General features: G+C 32.1%; 2 protein-coding genes across 3 annotated transcripts; one reads left to right on the top strand and one right to left on the bottom strand.

Moving 5' to 3' along the window:
* On the bottom strand, positions 1-24,475 carry LOC143055620 (transcription termination factor 3, mitochondrial-like). 2 transcript variants are annotated; one of them, XM_076228785.1, is made up of 7 exons: positions 24,361-24,475; positions 9,236-9,403; positions 7,068-7,750; positions 4,444-4,588; positions 3,069-3,136; positions 1,201-1,291; positions 1-284 (listed from the first exon to the last, which is right to left on the bottom strand). In XM_076228785.1, the coding sequence occupies exons 2-7, from the start codon at positions 9,396-9,398 to the stop codon at positions 7-9; spliced, it is 1,428 nt and encodes a 475-aa protein (XP_076084900.1). In that variant the 5' UTR covers positions 9,399-9,403; positions 24,361-24,475; the 3' UTR covers positions 1-6. The 2 variants fall into 2 exon arrangements, with proteins under 2 accessions (XP_076084900.1, XP_076084899.1); XM_076228784.1 differs by lacking the exon at positions 24,361-24,475 and adding an exon at positions 11,143-11,227.
* Positions 15,241-19,768, top strand: LOC143055621 (FMN-dependent NADPH-azoreductase-like). The gene is made up of 4 exons (XM_076228786.1): positions 15,241-15,292; positions 15,454-15,626; positions 16,550-16,789; positions 18,743-19,768. Exons 2-4 carry the CDS (start codon positions 15,488-15,490, stop codon positions 18,973-18,975), a joined length of 612 nt encoding a protein of 203 aa, XP_076084901.1. The 5' UTR covers positions 15,241-15,292; positions 15,454-15,487; the 3' UTR covers positions 18,976-19,768.
* Positions 24,476-27,124: the final 2,649 nt, after the last annotated feature.

The raw sequence follows: 27,124 nt of genomic DNA, 5'->3' as shown, positions 1-27,124 counted from the left end.
AATATTTCATAAAGTTTTAATAAAATTATCATGTAACTCTATTGTTGACTTTGCTACGTTTTCACTGAAATATTTATCTGTACCAGAAACAAGATCATGTAAGGAGACAAAATTCTCCTTTTTAGGGTCATACTGGTCTCTTCCCAAACTAGCTAAGAACTGGTGCCTACGTTTTAACCTATCTGTGATGGTTTGGAAAATCTGTGGCCACATAAGAACGTCCTTGTGTGATAGTCCCATAACGTTGTGTAAATAGTCAAAATTAGCACTCAGTTGTTTTATATCTGAAATGACAATGATTTATAATCAATGTGATAGCTCCATAATGTTTGGTACCAAACTAATAAAAAAATTCAGAAATAATTGCGATTTTAAATTTTTGTGAAAAATGCGAGAGTTGTAAATGGAATGATTTAAACTCACATTTTGAAATATTTCATATGAATTCAACAGGATTTTTCTCCAAAATTGTAAAAAATGAAATCACATTTAAGTCTAATATGTCAAAATCGCAATAATAAATGCATGCAATAATTTTCGAATTTACAGTATTTAAAATCTGACTAAACAGAACGTTTGTTCTGGTTTTTTTTAAGCGAAGAAAAGTAAGATCTCTAAAGAACCCTGTTTTTCTGCATTTTTGCGCCTGTTCCAAGTCTGAAGCCTCTGGCTTTTGTTAGTGTACAAGTCTTGCATGATTTTAATTTTAGTTTCTTTTATATATAATTCTTAGTTTATTATGACGTCCATAATCACTGAACTAGTCCACATTTTTGTTTATAGGGGCCAGTTGAAGCATGCCTCTGTGTGTTGGATTTTCTCACTATATTGAAGACCCATTGGTGGCCTTCACTTGTATCTGCTAATAGCTATTTGGTCAATTTTATTATATACAATTCACCATGATTTTTAGTAATTCCCTCACCTTCCAACTACCAGTACCTTATCTGTAATGTCAGTTATGTCAGTTATGTTAAATGATCATTCTATTCACTGGCGATCTAGAAATTTTCCAAAGTGGGGGCCCACTGAGGCACTGACTGCCTAAGGGGGGGCCCACTCCAGTCACGCTTCTGTGATTCCCTTTATAAGCAACCAAATTTTTTCCCAAAGAAGGGGGGGGGGGGGGCGGCCCCCCCCCCCCTAAATCTGCCTCTGCTATTTACACATTGATATCTACCATTGTATTGTAAAACTTACGTGTAAGAAGTATATTAGGACTTAACATAAACATCTTCTTGACCTCGCTCTGAGTGAAACCAAGTATATCTAATAAGTCCTCCTTGATTGCCTGTAAAAAATACAGTTTAAAACAAAGATCAAGATGCAACCAGATGCAGGGTGCAGATTTATACGACCGCAGAGGTTGAACCCTGAACGGTTGGGGCAAGTATGGACACAACTTTCAAGCTGGATTCAGCTCTAAATTTGGACAGTGATTAAATAGTTGACACAGCATAGGTTTCTGACACAGAATGAATGTGGTCTAATGAACTTAAAATGTTTGTTTTGCCTTTGAGCAATTTACTATGCTGTTGAATATTAATCCTCTCAAAAAAATTGAAGAAATAGCAATAACTATTCATTTAAATACATCATAAAATATTAAAATGTAAAAAAAGTGCTTGTTATCACTGAATGGTAAAGATTGTTTTAATTTATCAGTTGGTAGTAAAAGTGAATATACATTGTATATTGTATAAAACAATGATTTAAGTTGATTCAACTATTATCATGGACAAAGAAAGATCACTCCAATCAATTGAAAATTTCTTGCTATTGCCCAATATTGTGCAATTAGATATTTCTTGCTATTGCGCAATTGAAAATATTTGCTATTGCACAATACTGTGCAATTGAAAATATTTGCTATTGCACAATACTGTGCAATTGAAGATTTCTTGCTATTGCTCAATACTGTGTAATTGAAAATTTCTTGCTATTGCACAATACTGTGCAATTGAAGATTTCTTGCTATTGCTGAATACTCTGCAATTGAAAATTTCTTGCTATTGCACAATACTTAATATAATAATTTTGGATCCTGATTTGGACTAACTTGAAAACTGGGCCCATAATCAACAATCTAAGTACATGTTTAGATTCAGCATATCAAAGAAGCCCAAGAATTCATTTTTTGTTAAAATCAAGCTAAGTTTAATTTTGGACCCTTTGGACCTTTATGTTGACCAATTTGAAAACGAGACCAAAAATTAAGAATCTACATACACAGTTAGAATCGGCATATCAAAGAACCCCAATCATTCAATTTTTGATGAAATCAAACAAAGTTTAATTTTGGACCGCGATTTGGACCAACTTGAAAACTGGGCCAATAATCAAAAATGTAAGTACATTTTTAGATTCAGCATATCAAAGAACCCCAAGAATTCAATTTTTGTCAAAATCAAACAAAGTTTAATTTTGGACCCTTTGGACCTTAATGTAGACCAATTTGAAAACGGGACCAAAAATTAAGAATCTACATACACAGTTAGATTCGGCATATCAAAGAACCCCAATTATTCAATTTTTGATGAAATCAAACAAAGTTTAATTTTGGACCCTTTGGGCCCCTTATTCCTAAACTCCCAAAATCAATCCCAACTTACCTTTTGTGGTCATAAACCTTGTGTTTAAATTTCATTGATTTTTATTTTCTTATACTAAAGTTATTGTGCGAAAACCAAGAATAATGCTTATTTGGGCCCTTTTTTGGCCCCTAATTCCTAAACTGTTGGAACCCCCGATTCCCAACTCCCAAAATCAATCCCAACCTTCCTTTTGTGGTCATAAACCTTGTGTCAAACAACGACGATGACGCCAACGTGATAGCAATATACGACGAAAAATTAAAATTTTTGCGGTCGTATAAAAACAAATATATACTATTTTTTTAAGCTAAGAAAATGACAAACTAAGTAAGCTTTTTAATTGCAGATCAATTATACCCTGGTATAAAGAATTATAATTTAATCTGGTTCAATTTACAAGTGATTGTTATTGAGTTGCTTTCTTATAGACATATATACCCCCCTTTTTTATTTTCTTGATAATTAACACTGTACCTGTACTCTGAATCTTTTCTGTGTAATCAACTTAGGACACTTAGTCATTGACTGTCGCACCTCACTACCTGAAATGGAACAAATACTCATTATTTACATACATAGTATTCAGTTTTTTCATGGATATCAATATTTGTGAATTGGAATAAAAATTGAATTTTCTTGTATATGTGTATACTGTCGATTTATTCATTTGTGAATAGGAATAAAAATAGAATTTTCTTGTACGTGTATACTGTCGATTTATTCATTTGTGAATAGGAATAAAAATAGGATTTTCTTGTACGTGTATACTGTCGATTTATTCATTTGTGAATTGGAATAAAAATAGAATTTTCTTGTAGGTGTATACTGTCCATTTATTCATTTGTGAATTGGAATAAAAAATGAATTTTCTTGTACGTGTATATTGTCGATTTATTCATTTTTGTGGCTACAAATTTTCATGGATTGAGGAAAACTTGCATATTCATGGACATTCAAATTCTTGGTTTTGGAAAAGTTTGCATACATTCCTTTAGAAAATTTGTATTTCTTTGAATGTTTAAATTGGTGGTTCTTCTGTTCCCACGATATCCACGAAAATTGGTATCCATGAATATCAATGAATCCACAATATTTGATTCTGAAAGAAGTGTAATGACATTAGCCTATAAAACAACTACATTAATTTGAACATTTTAAATCATAGTTACCTTTAGGTGTCACACCACCTTTTACTCCCTCAAATTTAGAACGTTTGTGAAAGTAGGCCTACTCGGGACAAAAAATAGTGCATTTGATATCATTGTTTACTTGAACTAACCAACAAATTGGTAGAAATGAAACTTTTGGTGAAAGAGAAATATATTAAGACCATTTGAGCTAAAATTTACTTGTTTATGAGTTTGCATTCAAAATTGAGGATTAATGCACTCAATAGTATACTTATTTAAGATTTCCAGAAAACCAGGGGTTATTTTTAGTGGTACCTCTATTGGAAAACCTCTTCTTTTTTATATGATTTTAAACATGTTAAACATCTGTTGAAATTTGGCATGTAGAAAGCTGATACATGTACGATTCAGGATATACCTGGTTTCTATATGAAGTTAAACTTAAGGTAAAATATTTAGAAAGCTGTGAAAATTGTAAAATTTGGTTGAACAGATAGGGACTTTAATTGGTGGTATGACACCTTTACCAAAGAAATCCATTAAAATGAGTACCTCATGACTAATAATGAATCCACAGTAAAAAAAACACTTCGTAGCAAAAATAGTCTATAAATGTGTTTCATAAATGTTTCTCATTTCTTGTTCTCGAAATTTTTACAAGAATGTACATGTGATTGATAGTATAGGCAGACAAAAAGACACTAAAAATTTGTTCCTACCTGAAAGTTTAAACTGTTTTTGATAGAATCCTAACTGGCCATCCAGCTGTTCTACGGTCAGTGATAAAGCCTTTGAATTTCTTGTAACTATTGAGGCGATATTATCTTTAGAAAATCTCTTTGAACGAAGGTAATTTATTCTAACCTGGAAAAAAAAATTGAGTAAATTTATACATGTAAAAAAGTTGTTAGTTGCTATCTGTCATGTCTGTCACAATTGTTTTTTTAATTAATATTATTAGCTTAACATGCTTAAGGATGTACTTAGGTGAGGTTTAGGAATGTGTGTCAAATGTTCTGCATCCTTGGTTTTTTTCCTTCAATACAGACATGACAGGGTCAAATATTTTGCCCCATAACACCCGTTTCTTTTCATATATTTCTTCAGTAGCTCATAAAAGGTCATTTTATCAAAATTTCAGCAGATTCTTGATTTCTTTTCTTATGATTTGAGACCCAATCAATACTTATGCAAATAAAAGGTAAAAGTCCAAGTCAGCATTTTCCCGCCATTTTTCAAAACTCAAATATCTTGAAAAGAGCTCCATAACCTTTCAATATTTTAAGCTTATTTTGTTCCATAGCTAATGCACTTCCGACTTATATTACCAATTCAAATTTAACCAGGTGCTCCGCAGGGTACAGCTTTATACGACCACAGTGGTCGAACCCTGAACGGTTGGGGCAAATTTGGTCACAATATTAATATTCAAGCTTGATACTGTCTGAATTTGGATTGTGATCGAATTTTTGACACAATAAAGGTATTTTGTCACAAAATAAATGTGGTCAAAGATCTAACAAATCTATTGCAACAATTTGAAAATGTGAAATTTGAAAAGTTTTGAAAAAAAAAGAATCCCTTAAAAAAGTTGTAAACAGAAATCCCCCCAACTTATTGAAACCCCCTTTTAAGCAATAACCCCTAAACTCAACCCATCATTTCCTTTGTAGTATGGAACCTTGTAGTACAATTTCAGAGAGATCCATACACTTAAACACAAGTTATTGTTTGGAAACTAGAAACATGCTTCTTTTTGGTCATTTTTTGTCCCCTAATTCCTAAATATTTTGGGCAATTAATCCAAAACTTAATCCCAGCCTCCCCTTTGTTATATATGGAACATTGTGGTACAATTTTAGAGAGATCCATACAATAACACACAAGTTATTGTCTGGAAACTAGAAAAATGCTTGTTTTTGGCCCCTTTTTGATCCTTAATTCCTAAACTTTGGACCCATAACCCCATAAATGAATCTAAAAATGTGGTTTTAAACATTGTGGTACAATTTTAGTGCAATTGAAATACTTATACACAAGTTATTATCCTTAAACTAGAAAAATGCTTGTTTTGGGCCCTTTTTGGGCCCCTACTTCCTAAAGGGTTGGGACCATTGTCCCTAAAATCGATTCCAACCTTCTTTTTGTGGTATTGAACCTTTTGAAAAAATTTCATAAGGATCTATTCCCTTAAACTAAAGTTATTGTACGGAAACCAATGTGTCTTCGGTTGACAGAGACGACGCAGACGATGACGACATCATACCATTATACCAGGGTTCTCACTAGGAATTTTTCATGGTGAGTCCTGGGACTCATCACTTTTAGAAATGGTGAGTCCCAAAAGATTTTGATGAGTCCAGGATGCAATGTATTTTTTTGTGTCATAATATAATGAAATGTGACGAAATACAACTTAAACCAGGCGTGTCGGGTCGGTAGATTTTATTAAATCAATAAAATATATGACCTCTTAATAGTAATTGTTCAAAATATATACATGTAACAGACTTCTTTCTGGGTCTATATCATATCCTTGATGTGGGGCCACATTGAAAAAAATGTTGGTTTGCCAAAGCCAGAGTTCCATTAAAAAGATCAGGGCGATAGGTAGGGTTTTAGTTTTTTTTATATGAATGTACTATTTAATAATAAACCCAGTTAGAGAATTTTTACTTTTCAATTTGAGAAATGTCTCATGATCGCCGTTCATTGGCTTGTTCAACCATGCAGACAATGTAAATTATGTAAATCATCTATCAGCTGTCAAAAATATTGATCTACGCATCACATTGATGTTTTGACATCGATTTCCGGTTTAGTTTCTTGTCAAAACAATGTCATATCATTAATCTTCTAGGCAAAACGATGTTTCAGGGACTCGGGGGATACAATCAGGACGCGTCCCAGGGACTCACGGGTTTAACAAATGACGCGTCCAGCTCGATTTTCATGCGTCCAGGACGCGTATACGCGTCTTAACGAGAACCCTGATTATACAATCTCAAAAATCTTAAAAACACATCAACAAATCAACATACAACAATCTATCCTTATACAGTATATTACATTGAGTGTGTAGGTATTAGGTAAAGAAAATATCTTTGACTATCTTGCTACTTAGCTGCACTGAGTAGTCACTAATTAGTACTACCTTCCATTAAGAATAGACTAGATCGACAGATAACCGATCTGGACTAGAATACTCCAAAAGGAGGGTAGTGCAAAATGTAGTGTACCTTACCTGACTTCAAGGTTCAGCTAGCAAGCAAGCTAGTGAAAGATATTACCTTTACCTACAAACTCAATGCATTTTGCTATAAACATGGTAATATAAATGTACCTTCAAGTCTGTTATTTCAGCTTTAAACAAGAAAGGATTTTTCGTAATGACCCTACAAAGGTCAGCATCAGCCACACCTATCTCTTTTAAGAAAAGTAACAATGGCTGCACATCATTTTCAAAATTCAGTTGAACTAGCATGTCTGCAGCACCTTGTTTTTCTATTTCTGCAAGGCTGACACCAAGCATGACAAGATTTGACAATACCAATGATTCTTTAACAAGGGGAGCTAAATGGTAAATTGGTTCATATATTTTCTTTTGTCCACTAGGAATACTGGGAAAATCCAAATCTATAGATCTATCTTGCACAGGATGTTGATCCTGAATTGAAATTAGTTTATTTTCCTGATTCATATCATTCCTCTGATCTTCATCCTCTGTAGATATTGAATATTCACTTGAACTGGTTATCAGATCACTTTGACCTTGATGTTCTTGATAACTTGATAACCTTGAAAGGTTTGAATCAAAGTCGTCACTTTCAGGTTGTGTTGATTGATCTGTAATTACATTTTCTCTATCACTAATGTTACTTATATCTTGGCTTGTAGTTACTTCATCTTCAATGTTGTCATGGTGATTAATTAAATATTGACCTGGTTTCTTTATGTCTATCGTCACACCAGATATAGGATTATCTTTTGGTGCTGTAAATGCACTAACTTCACCATTTTCATTTTCTGAAAACATATTTTAAATTAGAAAACAGGAAAAAATATTTAAGTTCCTGTGTACTCATTTCAGGAGTGTATCATTTGTATAATGATGATATTGCAAGTCAATGGATATAATATCCATACATGTTGTTTTTTTTGTTATAAATCTTAAGGTGGTACCTAACACTACAGGGAGATAACTCTGTAAAGTCAGCTAAACGTTTTAATAACATTGTGTTGTAAAAGGAATATTAAGCTTCTCAATGATCAAAGTTTGTGTTTGTCAAACTGCTATATAACCAGTGTAATTTTTCTGACAAAATGGTTGGTTCAAAATTTTTGAAATTTTTATATTTTTGTTAAAGGGTCAACGTAAACAATTTGACAAAATTTTATGAAAATTAAACGAGCCAAATTAATTTTGGTGAAAGTGTTGGGTACCACCTTAATTTCGTTTGTGCATTTTTATGTGCTAAAGTTATACAATGTATTTTGCATCTTTATAATCTTTAATTTAATCAATTTTTAATCTAATTTATTTACAAAATAAGTAAAATTATTATCAGGTTATGAATAGATTATCGGGTTTTCTACACATTGATATCTTAAAATATCAGTCGCGAGCAACAATATGAACCTTTTTGGCAAGTAAGCGCAGCGAACGAGCTAAAAAGTTTCACATTGTGTCGAGCTGCTGATATTTAACGATATCTACACGAAGAAAACCTGATTATCTGTTTATTGTTCTATAACTTGTCTTTTCCCTCTTCCTAAGACAGTTTTACGCTTGGCGAAATCAAGCTTGATAACATCTCCTCTCGCACTTTGACGTCGCTGATAACTTCTCCTCTCACATTGTGATGTCACTGATAATGGCTGGTCTTGATTTTGAAGTCTTGATACGATAATTACTCAGAGACAGAGCAGGGTGATATAGGCATAGGGAAGGACGATAAAATATGTTATTCAGTTGTGACCATTTCCCTTTTTAAGATAACAGTGATATTGTTTGCCTTAAATTAATGGAGAATAAAGGCTTTTTCCCCTGGAGAAAAATCCCAATTTGAAAAAAAATGGCTTAAAATTTTTCCCAAACAGTGCAGTCTCAGTAGTAATTGTGCATCTATACAAACTGAAAAACACTCATTTAAACCATTTTCATGCCTAAAATGACTATATATGTGCAGATTTGAGGGTCTATTTATGTATCATCACTGACAATAAGGGGTCTTATTTCAAATGAGGGTTTACCTCTCAAAAGGGGGTCTGCAAATTGAAGTTCCAGTCAAATTCATCTTTCATTATAAATTTCCCAATTTGATAAAAATGACGCATATTTTCCCAATAAAAAAGGGTAGAGGTAGTTTTGAAAAAAGCCAACAATATCACTGCAATAATTAAATTTGGTCATTCATTCTTTTTGTTATCTAACATGTCATAAAAACCATACCCCCCTTCCCTTGAAGATAAATGGTTGCTCCCAAATAATATTTATTGTGCCTGAAATACCTGTTTTTTTCAGAGTACCATTTGTAGTATCCTCAGCAGTCTTACTATTACTTGACATTGACCTCACACATGTGTTTCTATGGCAACAATACAGTGGGACATTATTTTGACCTCTCTGGGATATCCCTCTATACAAACACGCAACAATTCTCTTGGACAACATTTCACCTGTAAGAATAAAGGAAATATAAATTAAATTATTTATCTAATGTCTCTTTCACATATTCCCAGTTTGCATTCTCAATTTCATTGTAGAAACAACTTCCCTCATAAAAACTGAAAATGTTACTTCACTTATATGGTGATTATACCTATATAGAGGGATAATCCTTCTATAGAGTGGTATTTTTGTTTAGACTGGATTTAAATCAAAATAGGGCAGAATGGCATTCTCTACTTATTATGGCAGTAACCTGGAACAGTTGATGCACCAATTGATGTACTTAATTTAATAAGGCAGTGGCTATTTGACCGGCACCGGCTAAATAGCAAATTTGCTATTTGACTGGCACCGGCAAAATAGCAAATTATAAAATTTGTGTTTTCATGATCATAGCTAAAAAATGTAATTATAAGTATTGAATGCTTCTTTTTGTAACTTTATAGGGTTGTAAAAGCGTTGACCGTGCGTACATTTTTAGAATGAAGCGCTTCGGCGCTTCATACAAAATGTACTTCCGTCAACGCTTTTACACCCCAATAAATTTACAGAAAGAAGCATTCAATTCTTAAATAAATTATTTATTTATATGAACATCTTCAATATATTTTTTTTTATTGTACTGTATTTTTAATGCTTGATATTGTGATAAAATGATTTTAAATTATTATTAAGCTTTTTTTTTCTCTACAAACATGACTAATCACATCAATGAACAATTTTCATTCAGTGCCGGCTAAATTATAAATAGCAAATTTGCTATTTAGTCGGTGCCGGTCAAATAGCCACTGCCATTTAATAAACATGCCCAGTTTGATGCTTATCTGACTAAATATAAAATCTATTGTTCACCATGATCATGATGATTGAAAGCTGTGATGATCAGGTAAATTCTACTCACTTATGCCTCACTGAACAGAATTTCTATTGTTAGATTTAACATGAAATATAAAGGTCAACTATTCCTTTTGTTGTTGATCAGGTGTTCAGATAGGTTTACAATAGATTGCAAGTTTTGTCACTTTTATAGCAGAAAACTGGTTATCCCAATTTTTAGTAAAGTGCATATGTTGATGCATATAATGCTAGATTATAGCCAATATAACTAGATAATGCCATTTTGCCCTAATTTGCTTTAAATCCAGTGCAAACAAAAATACCTCTCTATAGAATGATAATTTTATCCATCTAAAGAAGGATTATCCCTCTACAGAGGTATAATCACCATACAGGGGGTTTGTTCCCAACCTGTTAAAGCAAGTGTTGTTATCTGAATAATCTGTAACTCTTATTTTAAACAGCTTGTTCTATACCCCAATATCTAGTTAATGCACAGGGGCTTGTTTAGTGGGTCAGACGAGGTTTTACTGTCAATGGCAATCGCTATATATAGGATAGCGATCACCATTGACAGTAAAACCTCGTCTGACCCACTAAACAAGCCCCTGTGGTTAATGCCAGGCCTTAAAATATTTCAAACTGCACAGGTTAAGACTGTACTTGATGTATGCCAGTATGGTCTTTAAAACAACTAACTTTTTGTATTAAATGCACTGTTGTCAACACTGACCAATCACACCAATACTTTTAGAGCTTTATACCAGAGACAATATACATTGTTACTGTATTATATGTCTCTGTTTATACTGACTACATGTCTACAATAATTGGAATATATGAAGGATTTGGGTTTTATAACTTCTTGAAGCATGTCATAAAATGTATTATTAAAAACTTTTCAACTAACTCTTTAAATATGTCAATTACTTGCTTTTTTCTCTCAGTGAATGTACAGCATCTTGATCTGAAATAAAGGGAGATAATTCAAAAAGGTCAATATTTAGGGGAGCGTCTTTTTACCACAGAACACCACAGAATACCACAGAACACTTAAAATATGCCACAGAACTCCCAAATAGTAACAATTCAGACATTGTAGTTGTTTTTATTGCTAATTATGTCTATAATATGACTTTTATTATTCAAATTAATTTAAAATTTCAATCTAGTGTCGACTCATTATCATTACGCCCCCCTTGGCCTTTAATTGGGTCCAGCTAGACTAAAAATTAATGCAAGACCAATCATTGAGAAAACCACATAGAATTCTACCAATATAATGTTTTGGATAACCTATACATTATAGTTTACATGTATTTGTATTTAATTGTTGAAAATTGAAGGTCGAAGACAAATTTCCGTTTGTGTGTGTGTGTGTATCTTCCTCAAATTTCAAGTGAAAAATTCAAAGTTTAGATTTAAGCTTTGTCTGTGGTCAAATTTCAATAATAATAAAGAGATATAAAAATAAAGTTGAAAATTTTAATTTGATAACATCAATAACAAAACAATTCAATAAATACAAGGTCAAGGTGATTAATGTCTTTTTTCGGCTCTTTCTGTTCTTGGTCTCTTTCTTTGCATAGGTTTCCTGGCTATTGACTTAGCCTTGTTGACAACAGAATAGAGTCCATCTGATGAAGTTATGATATTTTCATGCTTTCTTTTCTTATTGTCCTGTAGGAAATTATTAAAGAGCCGTTGTTTTTCCTCATCTGATTTTGTTTTCCATATGGCATCAGCTATAGTGTACTGTTTGTACGAGTTGACAAGCATGTAGTCTCCAGAATGATGAAGGGCTGATCGAAGATTGATGAACTGGAAGTCCACCATGTCAAATAGTTTATCAACCAAATCTGGGGCATGTTGGGGCTTCCAGTTGACCGCCACTTTCATCACCCGGTTCATAGATTCTGCGTTGTTGTTCGTCCACATTTAATTATTAGCAATTAACAATTAGTAATGTGCTATATATATATACATTTTGAATTAATAAAGCCTGCCACGCCTCGGTGATAAATAGAAAACAAATTCAATGTCAAAATTTAAAATATCAGGGCCGTAACTAGCCTCTTATAATATTGAGGCAAAATATATTCGCCGAGCGTAGCGAGGTAAAAAAAATTTGCGTGGGGTCTCGGGGCCGCTATGAATCGGTAGAGCTTCAACATTAAAATATTTAATTCTAAAGTTTTCTTATTAAGCAACAAAACAAAATGGCCGTATTCCAAATCGTCTGTGAAAACTGCAATAATGACAATTAGACGGAACGTTCTGTATATTTTATTTTAACAATAACGTCAAAATCGTATATGGGGACATTGTATCGGACATTTTAGTTTTATCTGATATGTCGTATATTAGTTTTAATTTATTGGAATTTAATATCAAAATAGAGATAATTTTTTGTACTTTTATCCATTATAAAAAAAAAATTATGTAGCGAATGGCACTGTATTAAATAAACATCATGAAAAAACAGAAAACGTAACCCTACGTTTAATTTGGTTTGAAGGGGACAAAATGTCGGACATTGCTATTCAACTCGAATAAAAAGAATTTGTTTTAAAAATTCCTGATTATTGCATGAGGCGAAAGTGTGATCTTTGTACAAAATACTAGTATAAGAATTATTTACTTTCGACATGGGAATAGCTCTGAAATTCCATTTTTTGGGACAATTTAAAAAAAATTACGGCAACGTTTCGTGCATGGAACACATAATTTGTATCATCTTGATCCCTTTTTTATATATATATTTCCGTCTTTTAGAGAGAAAACATCGATATTACGTCATTGCCCAATTATGAATTGCTTGTTCTAGACAAACTTTTATATCGTTTGGTAAAAACAATTATTTGTTTTTTACGGTATTCAGAATTTCACAAAAGTAAAAGTGTAACGCGGGACAAGAAAATCATATTGCAAAATAAAGGTTTTATTGAGTTTTAATTAATGAAAATGGTCTGTTACATAGACAAAATTGCAATAATCTGAAAGAAGAGTTTAAAAGCTTTAAAATGATATACAACACTTTATAATGTCAATTTTTATGTTTAAAAATTAATAACTAAAGATGAATGTGTCTTGTCCGTGATTTCACCAAAGTAACACCAGTAGCGTGCGACGTTTCTTTGGAAATTTCCAACATGAGGCATTTGCCTCATTTGCCTCAATGTAGTTACGGCCCTGAATATAAAGTTACCAAATTGTAAATTTTATAAACATATTGTGTATTCCGTAACTTAATAAGAATGATGAATTAACAACTTTTAAGCTTGACACGCGTCGTTGATAAATATGTTAAATGTGATAATCCATCACTTATCATAAATCGCAATTAACAATTAATTATGTGCTATAAACATTTTGAATTAACAAAGCCTGACACGCGTAGATAATAAATAGATTTAACCGATTCAACAGATTAAGAAATTCAGCGCCTTATGTACGAAACAAAAGTTTACAAAAATTGTGCAAAGATGCAATAATTTTTTTAATATTAAAACATAAAATTACCAAATTAAGACGAAGTAAGCCAGATGAATAAGAGTAGGTAGACCCTACTTCTTCTTTCAAACAGATCAAACAACAGAAGGTGGAACAGCTGGATGTTACCAAGAAATCGATGTCTTGTAATGATAACTGTTGACAGTCATAGTGGTACCATGAATTGCAAGAGTCACACTGTACTGAGTTCTTGGAGCAGTTCTGTCTGCAGTCACCACAGGGCCAGAAAATCGACCTTTTTAGGTACGAGATTTTGCGTTTTGGCATTTTGACTTTACTGATTAACTTTGAAACTTTATAATAGATTTAGAAAGATTTTTGGAAACTATTTCTTGTTCTATCAATATATACCCTTTGATCAATATCTTTCAATTTTGGAGCCAATCGAAAATTTGACCAATGATATTAACAGGAAATAAAATATTGTCCAATTATTTTTATCGGAAGTAAAAGATGATCCAATAACATTTACAGGAAGAAATTGTGATTCCAGTACTTTATGGTTTCACGTTTCCATTGTCTAACCCAAGATTTGAGACGTCGCTAACAGAACCAAAATGTGAAATGACTTCATTGGGGATATTGCTAATAAACAAAAAGTTATGTAGGACTTCTTTTAAATTTCCATTTCTTTTGACAGCGTGGTTGAATTATAGAAGCCATCCGTTCTTTTCAATTTTTGACAACCTCATTAGTGGGGTTGTGTTTGTTAAATTACTCTTAATAATGACCATAATATAGACTTTTGTTTTACTAGTATTATTCAAAACAAAAATGAATTATATAAGTATGTAAAAAACATGACCCATTCAAAGATATTGCATGATAATTGATTAAAATCGTACTACAGGAACCTTATGCATTTCAAATAAAATTTAAATATATTCACAATAAGTATTCAGTCAAAGTCCTCGATCTCTTTCCGTCGGTTAGATTTTGATATTTGTCTCTTGTCTTATTTTTGGTATAACTATTTATATATAATAACAGAGATATATATATGTCTCTGATAATAATAAGAAGAAAATGAATAAAAAATATATATGAGGTGTTGATGACGGTGGTTTGTGGAGTTGTCATCTTATAGACTTTCCTTTTCTGTTCGGTGTGTTCAACGTAGATATATTTGATATTTTAAACTTTAATTTGATATAATTTTTGGCATTAATAACTAAAAAAATATATTAAGGTCACAATAAATTCGATAAATAAAAAAAAATAAAAACATATTGCGCTGTTCAGCGATATGCGGTTTGCGATCGGTAATGAAATTTAGATTTACCGTCTAATTAATATTCGTTCATGCATTTTGTTGAGTTATTTTAATGTTATGCTGCATATTTAAGTTGTTTTGCTGTTTGTTCTTATGTTCTGTGGTATATTTTAAGTGTTCTGTGGTATATTTTTAGTGTTCTGTGGTATTCTGTGGTATTCTGCGGTGTTCTGTGGTAAAAAGACGCTCCGAGTTTTTAGCTCAACATAAGATAAAGGGAAATAACTCATCACTGGTCAATATTTAGAACAAGTTTCAAAGACAAAGTTAAAAGGTGGAATGTTTCTAGTAGAGCGGCTTTGTTGTATTTAAATTTGTTCTTAATTTTAACTGTATTATTCAGCTAAATGGAAATGCATGTATAAATATCGAATTATTTATTTAATTTTAGTAGTCTAGAATCAACACTTCTTTTTTTCATATTGGTATGTACAGAGCTTATCTAAAAGAACTAGACACTAAGAACAGAATGGCTTCATCAAAAGCAGCTAGCAAATTGAAAGCTATATTATTCCTAGGAACAGTCAGAGAAAATCGAGTTGGATTACGAGTTGCAAGATTTATGCAGAAACAGCTTGAAAAAAGAAATTATGAGGTTGAAATGTTTGGTAAGTAGCAGTTTTTTTTTTTTTTTTTTTATTATGATCAGTACAGAAATTGAAATTTCTCTGAATTGTGAAAGTATAGATGTGTTCTCTAGAATGCTTATTGTTTGTTAAGCTCACATGTGTTAAAGGGACAAATACAATTTGTCATGTGTCATCGGATTTAAACTGCACCAAATCTTTTAACAAAAAAAAAAATAAAAACAAAAAAAAACTTTGTTCATTTTTTTTAAAGAATTTATATGTGCTTAAACATGTTAAAGATATGGCCACTACTGCAACTATGAATAGAAAACTATAACAATACATTTAAACTACATATGTACATATAGCTGTAATACATAATGTTATCTAATTTTCAATTACTCAGCCATTGATGGACTTTAATTAATTTATCCTTTAATCATTAATAATTTTAGTAAACTATAGTGTTGATTTATAGTTAATATTCATCTCCCCTCTTTTTTTGACCTAGGGACATTTTAAAGTCACAATATGGTATTTAGCTATATATCTACCATGTCTACACCAAATTGTATTCTCTCATTCAAAGTAGGAAGTTTTGAACCATTCAATAGAGAATAATAAACATAATAAAAATTTACATTAATTTGGGAATCCAAAAATAAAAAAAATATCATAAGGATGCACTGACAAGGTCTGAGCCTTACCTTAAACAGATACTATAAGTTATATGGTTTATTACTGACCCCCTATAGATCCATAGAGTTAGTAAAATCCTAGGGGGTGAAGCTGAAGCCCGCCTCCTATTGATTTTACTCACCCTCTGGTTACTCTTGAAAATATAAAATTAGACAACCTTATAAAAGCTGTTAAAATTTTACCTAATATTAAAAGTTTTAAATGATGCTTTATATAAATTCTGTACCTTTGGAAGTTTGAACAATTGTATTATCTCATTTCAGATCCATTGGAGATGAAATTTCCTCTTCTGCAAAAGCCAGTACATTTCTATGGACCAGAAAGAACAGGAGCTCCTCAATGGCTTCAGGATGCTGAGAAGAAGATCAAGGCAGCTGATGCTTTCGTCATTGTATCTGGGGAATACAACCACTCAGTACCCCCAGCATTGTCTAACATGTTGGATCATTTTCCTGGATCAATATTTTCATACAAACCAAGTGCAATAGTATGTTATTCTCCAGGTATGTTCACTGTGTATTGTGAGGGTGGTTATGGGCTTACCTTTATGACGAAAAATGGTAAAAATTTGTACAATTGACATAAACGATAATTTTTTGTGCATGGCGTTTAAAAATGTACACTTAATTTCTATCAGGCAATAAAAAAAATTGACTGATATAGACGAATCATGTTAAATTTTGCTCCTTTCATCAATGATGATTGACTGTCACAAAATAGACAATCTTGAAAGTGGTGTTCAATACCAAAAATTAATCAATCAACCTATTGATTGATTGATTGTTGGTGTTTTAACACCACTTTTATGGACCACTTTTTGGGCTTTTATGTGACTACCAGTTTTCAATTGTGGAGGAAGCTGGATTGCCTAAAGAAAACCACTGACCTTCAATAAAATCAACCTATTCAGATGCAATACATTGCATTAGTAAAAGTAAAATGTAAACAAAAAAATGTACAGGTATATATCTCAGAGACTTTTGTGATTTACAAAATTGTTTCCCACTGACAAGTACTCTGACCCTCAATCATAAAATTGAGGACAAAAGACATCCAATCAAAATGGAGTTACTTCTGGAGAGTTGTCTCATTGGCAATTATTCCACACCTTCTTTTTGATTTTTATGTGAGCCAAAATTTGTTCCTTAGAAAAAAGTTCATGTGGAACTAATTTCACAGGAAATATGTTCTGGGAGAACTTTTTTTCACAGACAATTTCTGTATAATTTGTTCCATCTCTATGAAATAAGTTCCACACTTTACCTGGTGAAATTAGTTCTGAGTTCGTGAAATTTGTTCCTTACACAGTGAAATAAGATCCATGTTTGTGAGATTTGTTCCTTACCTGGTGAAATAAGTTCCTTGTCTGTGAAATATGTTCCACTGGTTAAACAGTTATCTTATACTGAGCACTTGTCATCAGTGAGTTTTAAGTCATTATAAAAAACATGTATTATATTGTACAATAAATAAAAAGTGTAAACATCCAATTTGGATTATTTAGAGTAATGCAATAGTTTAATAACATACTCAACTAATAATACTAAAAATGACACTTATGAACCAGGAAAGAGTAGAATAAAAAATAATGATAAAAGTCATTCTGAAAAAAAAGTACTATAGTTGAAGATGATCATTGTACTAATTTGAAAAGGACGAAGTGATTGATCTTAAAAAAGACATAAAGAAATAAAAGACACACTCTTTTAAAACTATGCAAAGACCATAGCCAAGTACATGAATGATAAGAACACAAATGACAGATCAACAGGAAACAAGGAGGTCGAATACCACATAAATGATAAAACATAGATACAAATTATGATACATTATCATCGCTTTTATTTCTTATCTTCATCTTACAGTCATGCCTTCACTTGCAAATGTACCCCATGCAAGCACAAGTACAGCATCAAGCTTGCATTATATTTTTTTAATGTAACAAGAAAATATTTCGCTGTGCAATATGTTAAAGGTACTTATTTTCTGTGAAATACGTTCAAGCAGAAAATTTTCATTGATTTCTATAAAATACCTTCCTTCAAAACTAATATCACAGGAACTTATTTCACTTTTTTAAAATTTTTATAATGGAACAAAACTCATGGAGCCGGAACTTATTTTATATTTGGTTAAAAAATACTTCCTGAACAAATTTTCCAGTCCTGAAACATGTTTTCTGTGATATAACGTTCCAGTGGAACATATTTCCTGTGAAAATTGTTCCGGTGAAACAATTTTTTTGTTACATTTACATCATATCATATTGCATATGAATATATTTATTCAGTTCCTGTCATTCTTTGTTATGTATAATAACTGAAACTTTTAAACTGGTTATCTCCCTTGCAACATACTGTTATCTGAGTCCCAATATACTTATAGAGCTTAACATTGTTGAAAAGAAAAATGTACATGAAACCAGTCAGTGTACATTTTTTGTTGTTTTTTTTCAGGTATTTATGGAGGGATGAGGGCTGCCATGGCATTGAGACCACTACTCAGTGAAATAGGAACATTATCTGTATCAAATATATTTGGGATTCCAGAAGTTCACAAAGCACTGGACGAGGAAGGTGTCCCCAAAAATGATCATATGGAAAAGGGAGCAGGCAAACTTCTGGACCAATTAGACTGGTATGCAACGGCCATGAAAAATCATAGGAGCACTGCTGGAGTACCACAATAAACTGTCGTCTGCTTATAGAATTTAGTCGAAATTTGTATATGAATTGTTATTGTTATGATTTAAAGTTGAACTTTACCTTTTTATTACTGTTTCTTTGTATTATTTAAATAATATTTGCAGTGCAATGTGTTTAATTTTCAAAATCTGGTTACTGTGAACTAGCTGATTTTTTCACTGATACTTTATTTCAAATTTAAATGATATTGTTCAATAAGGTTAGATTTATTAAGTTTCACATATATTAAATCATGATGATTTATGTTCACGTTGTTTTATACTCATGCTTCGTTCACACGGACATTTAATTCGAATTGAATTCGAATCGAATGCGAATCGAATGCGAATCGAATTCGCTAATCGCGTTCACACACTCTTCTTTTTTTAATTTCGAATTGATTCGAATAAGAAATACGTTTTTGTTAATACGAATTAAAAGTTAACGTCGTTTCGACAGTAAAGTGAATTTGACGCGCATTGTAATTTGAATAAGAATTCATGTTAGTACTTTAAACATTTCAAATGCGAATTAAACTAATTCGAATAAGTTAATGCGAATTGAATTCGAATTACGTGTGAACTCAGCATTAGTTCTGTTAATCATAAAAATAAATCACTAGCAAAAAAGTGGTTGGTATACAGGTCTCGTATTTATAGGGCTTGAAATAAATGCTAGCATACTGACAAAAATGCTATCTGAAACTTTCAAGATCTTAAGCTTTGCTTGTTGCAGAAATATTACAAATGTAGTTTGATTGTACACCAATTTTGAATAGAAGAAACAAAAATGATTATTTCATTTATTTTAAAACAGGAGTTTGAAAATTAAAAAAATTATCATTTTTAAAACATTTAAGTTATATCATAGTAGTCTCAGGTTATATCATTTTATGTTACCGTACTATAACTACACATTACCAATACACATAACAACATGAACAAGTAGTCTAGTCTACTTTTACATTTGTGTACCAGCAAAATTTGCTTATTCAAAAGCATGTTAATTTCTTGCCCTGAAATATATTTATTATGGTTTCTATTTATTTGAAATTTACAATTTAGTATTATTTGCTATAATTTATTTTTGCAGATCTTATGCTGTACAAATTTTATGCTTTTCTTTTGCTTTTGCTTTGCAAAGCCTTATTTAAACATTTCATTATTGTTAAGATCTACATTTGAACCAACTATAAAGGTCACCTCTGTGAAAGGAAATAACCCTCTTCATTTCCTGCTGTGGTAATCCATCATTTTGAACCTCAATTCAAAGGTCACTTATAAGGAGGGTCTCTGGTTCTAATGGTAACCTTTATATGACGGTTTGACTTTGCATGGAAACAAGTGTACTAAGCATAATATATATGTTAACTGTCATTACCATTTTTAGCTCACCTGGCCCGAAGGGCCAAGTGAGCTTTTCTCATCACTTGGCGTCCGTCGTCCGTCGTCGTCCGTCGTCGTCCGTCGTCGTTAACTTTTACAAAAATCTTCTCCTCTGAAACTACTGGGCCAAATCAAACCAAACTTGGCCACAATCATCATTGGGGTATCTAGTATAAAAAATGTGTGGCGTGACCCGGTCAACCAACCAAGATGGCCGCCACGGCTAAAAATAGAACATAGGGGTAAAATGCAGTTTTTGGCTTATAACTCAAAAACCAAAGCATTTAGAGCAAATCTGACATGGGGTAAAAATGTTTATCAGGTCAAGATCTATCTGCCCTGAAATTTTCAGATGAATCGGTCAATTGGTTGTTGGGTTGCTGCCCCTGAATTGGTAATTTTGAAGAAATTTTGCTGTTTTTGGTTATTATCTTGAATATTATTATAGTTAGAGATAAACTGTAAACAGCAATAATGTTCAGCAAAGTAAGATCTACAAATAAGTCAACATGACCAAAATGGTCAGTTGACCCGTTTAGGAGTTATTGCCCTTTATAGTCAATTTTTAACCATTTTTCGTTAATTAAAGTAATCTTTTACAAAAATCTTCTCCTCTGAAACTACTTGGCCAAATTAATCCAAACTTGGCCACAATCATCTTTGGGGTATCTAGTTTAAAAAATGTTTGGCGTGACCTGGTCAACCAAACAAGATGGCCGCCACGGCTAAAAATAGAACATAGGGGTAAAATGCAGTTTTTGGCTTATAACTCAAAAACCAAAGCATTTTGAGGAAATCTGACATGGGATAAAAATGTTTATCAGGTCAAGATCTATCTGCCCTAAAATTTTCAGATGAATCGGTCAATCGGTTGTTGGGTTGCTGCCCCTGAATTGGTAATTTTGAGGAAATTTTGCTGTTTTTGGTTATTATCTTGAATATTATTATAGATAGAGATAAACTGTAAACAGCAATAATGTTCAGCAAAGTAAGATCTACAAATAAGTCAACATGACCAAAATGGTCAGTTGACCCGTTTAGGAGTTATTGCCCTTTATTGTCAATTTTTAACCATTTTTCGTAAATTAAAGTAATCTTTTACAAAAATCTTCTCCTCTGAAACTACTTGGCCAAATTAATCCAAACTTGGCCACAATCATCTTTGGGGTATCTAGTTTAAAAAATGTGTGGCGTGACCTGGTCAACCAACCAAGATGGCCGCCACCGCTAAAAATAGAACATAGGGGTAAAATGCAGTTTTTGGCTTATAACTCAAAAACCAAAGCATTTTGAGGAAATCTGACATGGGATAAAAATGTTTATCAGGTCAAGAACTATCTGCCCTGAAATTTTCAGATGAATCGGTCAATCGGTTGTTGGGTTGCTGCCCCTGAATCGGTAATTTTGAAGAAATTTTGCTGTTTTTGGTTATTATCTTGAATATTATTATAGTTAGAGATAAACTGTAAACAGCAATAATGTTCAGCAAAGTAAGATCTACAAATAAGTCAACATGACCTAAATGGTCAATTGACCCCTTAAGGAGTTATTGCCCTTTATAGTCAATTTTTAACAATTTTCATTAATTTGGTAAATTTATGTAAATTTTTACCAAATATAGTTCTCTGTTACTAATGGGCAAAGTTCATGATAGATATAATTGTAAGAAGCAAAATCGTTCAGTAAAGTAAGAACTTCAAACACATCACCATCACCAAAATACAATTTTGTCATGAATCCATTTGTGTCCTTTGTTTAATATGCACATAGACCAAGGTGAGCGACACAGGCTCTTTAGAGCCTCTAGTTGTTAATGCCAGGGGAGATAATCGAGAAAAAATATTTTGATCTTGTTTATTATTTTTTTATTTAAGAAATGTTATATTAGTAATACAGGATAACAGTGGGACAAGCTTAAAGAACTCTGTATCATTTACAAAAAAAATTAACATGAACATAGGCGGATCCAGAGGGGGGGAGGCTGGGGGGCCAGGGCCCCCCTTTTCGTGGGAAAAATTTGGTTGATTATATAGGGAATCATTGAAGCATGACTGGAGTGCCCCCCCCCCCCTTAGGTCAGTCAGCCCCCCCCCCCCCCCCCCCCCCCCTTTAGGAAAAGTTCTGGATCCGCCACTGATGAACAATTGATTTATTCAACTGTGGTAAATGATATGCCTAATCATTAAATCTGTCATAAACAATATTCCAGTATGTTAATGAACAAAAAATAGTTCGTTATTGGCTGAAGTCTTTTCTGAGAAAAGACAAAAATGTTGCATACCAAACTTCCAAGAGACATTTGTAATGTTTTTACTCTATTCCATGGGTGATTGTTATGACTGAATTGCCTTGTGTGTATTGTAAAATAGATTTTTTTTAATAGTGAATTCCAGCTGAGTGTATATTTAACAATATTGAATGCTTGCTTGTTGTGCTTTTAATGTGCAGATATTTCAGTGTAAACTAACATATCTCAGGATTATTTTTTAAGTGGAATGAAATGTCATGACATATTTTTCAGTGATGAGGCAATATTTGATATTGTTTATGTTAACCTTTATGATACTTTTTTATAGATAAATGTTTTCAATGAAATAAAAATTTGAAAATGATACCTGAATCAAATGTGTAATGTGATGGTTTCAGAACAGTTTACCACCAACCTACATTTGATTTGCATCATTAACTTCATAACATAATGAAATTGTTCATTTATTAACAAATATATATCACCACAATTGATGTTAGTTTCTAGAATCAAAAAGTAACGCAAAAACCATTTTGAACTTAGTTTTGATTAGATCTCAGTTCTTTTTCTCCCATCATTGCCCATATGTATAATCTTTTGCCAGTTTAATAATTTATTAGTTTGGTTAGATCTGATTTTTTTTATAATTATGGTTTTTGGAAATATAATGTGCTCAGTGATTAGGTTCATCAAGGGTATCTTATCTCTGGTGATAGATACTCAGTTTACAATTATTTATGATATTGCTGTTTATTTTGAAATTTTTGCACTTTTTTTCTGTTTTCAAAAAATATGATTGAATGCATATCAGATTATTAGAACTCCCATATTAAATTCCAATTGCAACATTTGTATAGTATTGACACAGTAGGTTCTAAATCTTTAAATCGATATCAATTGTATTCTATATATCAACATTTGCATGTTAAATGCACACACAAATTTCTGAATTTACAGTATATATTTCGTGATATTTTAGTTTCTTTTTATTTATTTATAATTTTTACTTTTTGTATGTTTACCTTTAGATGTAATTTTATTTTAATGTTTTTCCGTTTCAACTAACAATGTCATGACAGTTTAGATATGTGTTCAATTTCTTTACATTAAAATAATCCAATTGTAATTTGTAGTTTTACGTTTTTTTTATATAGATTTCATGTTTGAATGGTGCTACACTAGTCAGTTTGGGCCCTTTATGGCTTGCTGTTCAGTGTAAGCCTGTGCTCCCCGATGAAGACCGTACTTTGACCTATAAATCTGCATAAACAGGACCCAAACCAGTTTTATGTAGAAATATTTATCGACATATTCATTTTTTCATTGAAATACATATAAGGTGTGTATAGAATTATGAAAATTTCATCTTCATATTATTCCGTTTCATCTGTTATAGTTTTGTTTAATAATTTTTTGAGAAGATTTTTCATTGATCACCAAACACTAAAATATTCCCAATATCATTTTTATTCAAATATCAGAATAAAATTGAGAATGGAAATGGGGAATGGGTTAAAGAGACAACAACCCGAACATAGAGCAAACAACAGCAGAAGGCCACCAATTGGTCTTCAATGCAGCGGGAAGTTTTACATTCCTACCTAGAAGTCTACTCCTGTTTTCGGAAGAAGAAGATCAAACTCCTGCATCCCGAGGAGTCCATCAGAAACCAATATCAAGACTTGAAAATTTTCATCATTTCTCTCCCCCCCCCCCCCCCCCCCTTTTGCCAACTAAATAAGTTGTATGTTTCTTACCTTAATGTGTGTTTTCAAACTTCCAGATATCAATGCTGGAAAATGTCTGCATGTTGTCTTAAATGTTCCATCAGTGTCAGGTGGTAAATCAAATTTGTCTAATATATTATTTCCATGTTGTCCTTGCAAAATCACATTTAACAATGACAAGAAATTACAAAGTAAGAATAAAATTCTTACTAAAAACAGCTCACTTTTTCATTTGCTAGATTAAAAGTTAGTTAGCCTAGGGGATTTAGTTATGGATCATTGAAGAAAAGTTTTAAGGGCAAACTATCTATAATGATTTAATACAGTAATTAACTGTGACAATAATTTTATTTAATTCTTTCTTTTGTTTTTGTTAATATTTTATTTTTATTTTACTATATTCTTCAATTTTATGTATTTTACAAATTTGTCCTGAAAAGTAATGTATAGTAATGGAAGCATTACATTGATTTTTATACGACCCCAAAAAAAATTTGGGATCGTATAATGGTATGATGTCGTCGTCTGCGTCGTCGTCCGAAGACACATTGGTTTCCGGATAATAACTTTAGTTTGAGTAAATAGATCTTTATGAAATTTTTTCAGAATTTTCAATACCACAAAAGGAAGGTTGGGATCAATTTTGGGGGTGATGGTCCCAACAGTTTAGGAATTAGGGGCCCAAAAGGGGCCCAAAACGCATTTTTCTAGTTTCAGGATAATAACTTGTGTACAAGTATTTCAATTGCTCTGAAATTATACTGCAATGTTTAAAACCACAAGTAGAAGGTTTGGAATCATTTAAGGGGTTATGGGGCCAAAGTTTAGGAATTAAGGGCCAAAAAGGGGCCAAAACAAGCATTTTTCTAGTTTCCAGACAATAACTTGTGTGTAATTGTATGGATCTCTCTAAGATTGTATCCCCAATGTACCATATTACAAAGGGGAGGCTGGAATTAAGTTTTGGGTTAATTGCCCAAAATATGTAGGAATTAGGGGCCAAAAAGAAGCATGTTTCTAGTTTCCAAACAATCATGACAATAACTTGTGTTTAAGTGTATGGTTCTCTCCGAAATTGTACTACAAGGTTCAATACTACAAAGGAAAGCATGGGATTGAGTTTAAGGGTTATTGCTCCAAGGGGGGGTTCAAAACATTAGGGGGGGGGATTTTTTGTTTACCATTTTTTAAAGGGATTCCTTTTTTTTCAAAATTTTTTAAATTTCAAATTTTGAAAAGTTTCAAGAAGAAATCTTCAATTGCACAGTATTGTGCAATAGATTTGTTAGATCTTTGACCACATTAATTTTGTGACAAAAACCTATATTATGTCAAAAATTTGATCACAATCCAAATTAAGACAGTATCAAGATTGAATATTGTGACCAAATTTGCCCCAACTGTTCAGGGTTCAACCACTGGGGTCGTATAAAGCTGCACCCTGCGGAGCACCTGGTTAACTAAAGTAATCATTACATTACATGTAATTGTAATGCAGAAAATATGCATTCCAAGGCCTGCCTGTAATGGTTTAATTGTACAAATTGTGACTTAGATGGAGAGTTGTCTCATAAGCACTTGGTATTCATACCACATCTTCTTTTATCTATTATATTGTGGATATCTGCTATAGTTCAGAGCAAGGTTATAAGTAAACTGATGGATATCACATGTGGAGCAGGATCTGCTTACCCTTTTGGAGGACCTCAGATTACCCCAGTTTTTGATTGGGTTCGTTTTGCTTTTGGTAAACTGTTGTTTATCTTTCGGTTGTTTTTCTATTTTGCCATGACCTTGTCTGTTGTTCATAGACTTAGCAGTATGAGTTTGTATATATCTTTGGTATCTTTCTCCTCTCTTTTATGACAATCAGATTGATCCCTAGTCGTATGTTTAAAAGTTCTGTGGCAATTATTTCATGCAGGATGAGAAACTATTGAAATTATTAAAAAATCAGGATGAGAAACTTTTTATTAATAAATAAATAAATTTGATGTATTTACTATCTTCTGATTGGTTAAAATTATTAGTTTTATTTTCAATGTTGTCAATTTTTATGGCGACACGCCCACTCTGCTGACGTTGTGTATTCATACGCCAACATGTGTGTACGTTGTTATTGTTAATATAAATAATATAAAAAGTTCTTTGAGCTTTATTTTTGATAGAAATTTATTTATAATGAATGGCAATAATTTATTTTGAATTTATTGAACCATAAAATTAATTTTTGACTCTTCACATTTTACATAATCCGCTTCGCGGATTATTCAATGTGACGAGTCAAAAATTAATTTTATGGTTCAATAAATGAAAAATAAATAATAGCCATTCATTAAATACAATAGGTATGTTCCGTAATACAGGGTCAAAGAGTGGGAATTTCTATTGCCACTGGATATTGAAGTTGGATATGAACAGAAGTTTAGCCTCATCACATGCCACCTACAGACCCTCATGAAAATCAGAACCAATTTTATTTGTATTAGCCCTACTACATATTAATTGGTGCATTTTCAAAGTTGAAGTCTCTATAGATTCTCTATACTAGGTTTATATGTATTTTTACTTGCCTTTGACTTGCTCACCCAAAATATCAAAAGGGGTCTTGATAGTTTTTAAGCCAAGTTTTATTTGGATGTACCAATAAACAGGAGTGCACAAGCTGAAATGTTTCACCAGCTTTACAGACCATGATTGATATTTAAGTTGAAAGTCTTTAGGATAATGGTTCTACTACAAGTGTTACATAAACTTAACTTCAGTAATTCAGTAATTCAGGTGAACCTTGCCA

This window comes from Mytilus galloprovincialis, chromosome 12 (genome assembly GCF_965363235.1).
Source record: "Mytilus galloprovincialis chromosome 12, xbMytGall1.hap1.1, whole genome shotgun sequence".
NCBI classification, from domain to species: domain Eukaryota; kingdom Metazoa; phylum Mollusca; class Bivalvia; order Mytilida; family Mytilidae; genus Mytilus; species Mytilus galloprovincialis.
Note: the sequence above shows the minus strand (reverse complement) of the source record. Positions and strands in the feature narration are given on the sequence as shown.

Bases quoted from the DNA above. Each gene is read 5' to 3' on its own strand.
- LOC143055620 (XM_076228785.1), bottom strand. From the start codon at position 9,398: ATGTTGTCCAAGAGAATTGTTGCGTGTTTGTATAGAGGGATATCCCAG. The intron at 4,589-7,067 runs GTACATTTATAT...TTTTTTTTCCAG, and splicing joins CTGAAATAACAGACTTGAAG to GTTAGAATAAATTACCTTCG. The intron at 1,292-3,068 runs GTACAGTGTTAA...TATTTTTTACAG, and splicing joins AGAAAAGATTCAGAGTACAG to GCAATCAAGGAGGACTTATT.
- LOC143055621 (XM_076228786.1), top strand. From the start codon at position 15,488: ATGGCTTCATCAAAAGCAGCTAGCAAATTGAAAGCTATATTATTCCTA. The intron at 15,627-16,549 runs GTAAGTAGCAGT...ATCTCATTTCAG, and splicing joins TTATGAGGTTGAAATGTTTG to ATCCATTGGAGATGAAATTT. The intron at 16,790-18,742 runs GTATGTTCACTG...GTTTTTTTTCAG, and splicing joins AATAGTATGTTATTCTCCAG to GTATTTATGGAGGGATGAGG.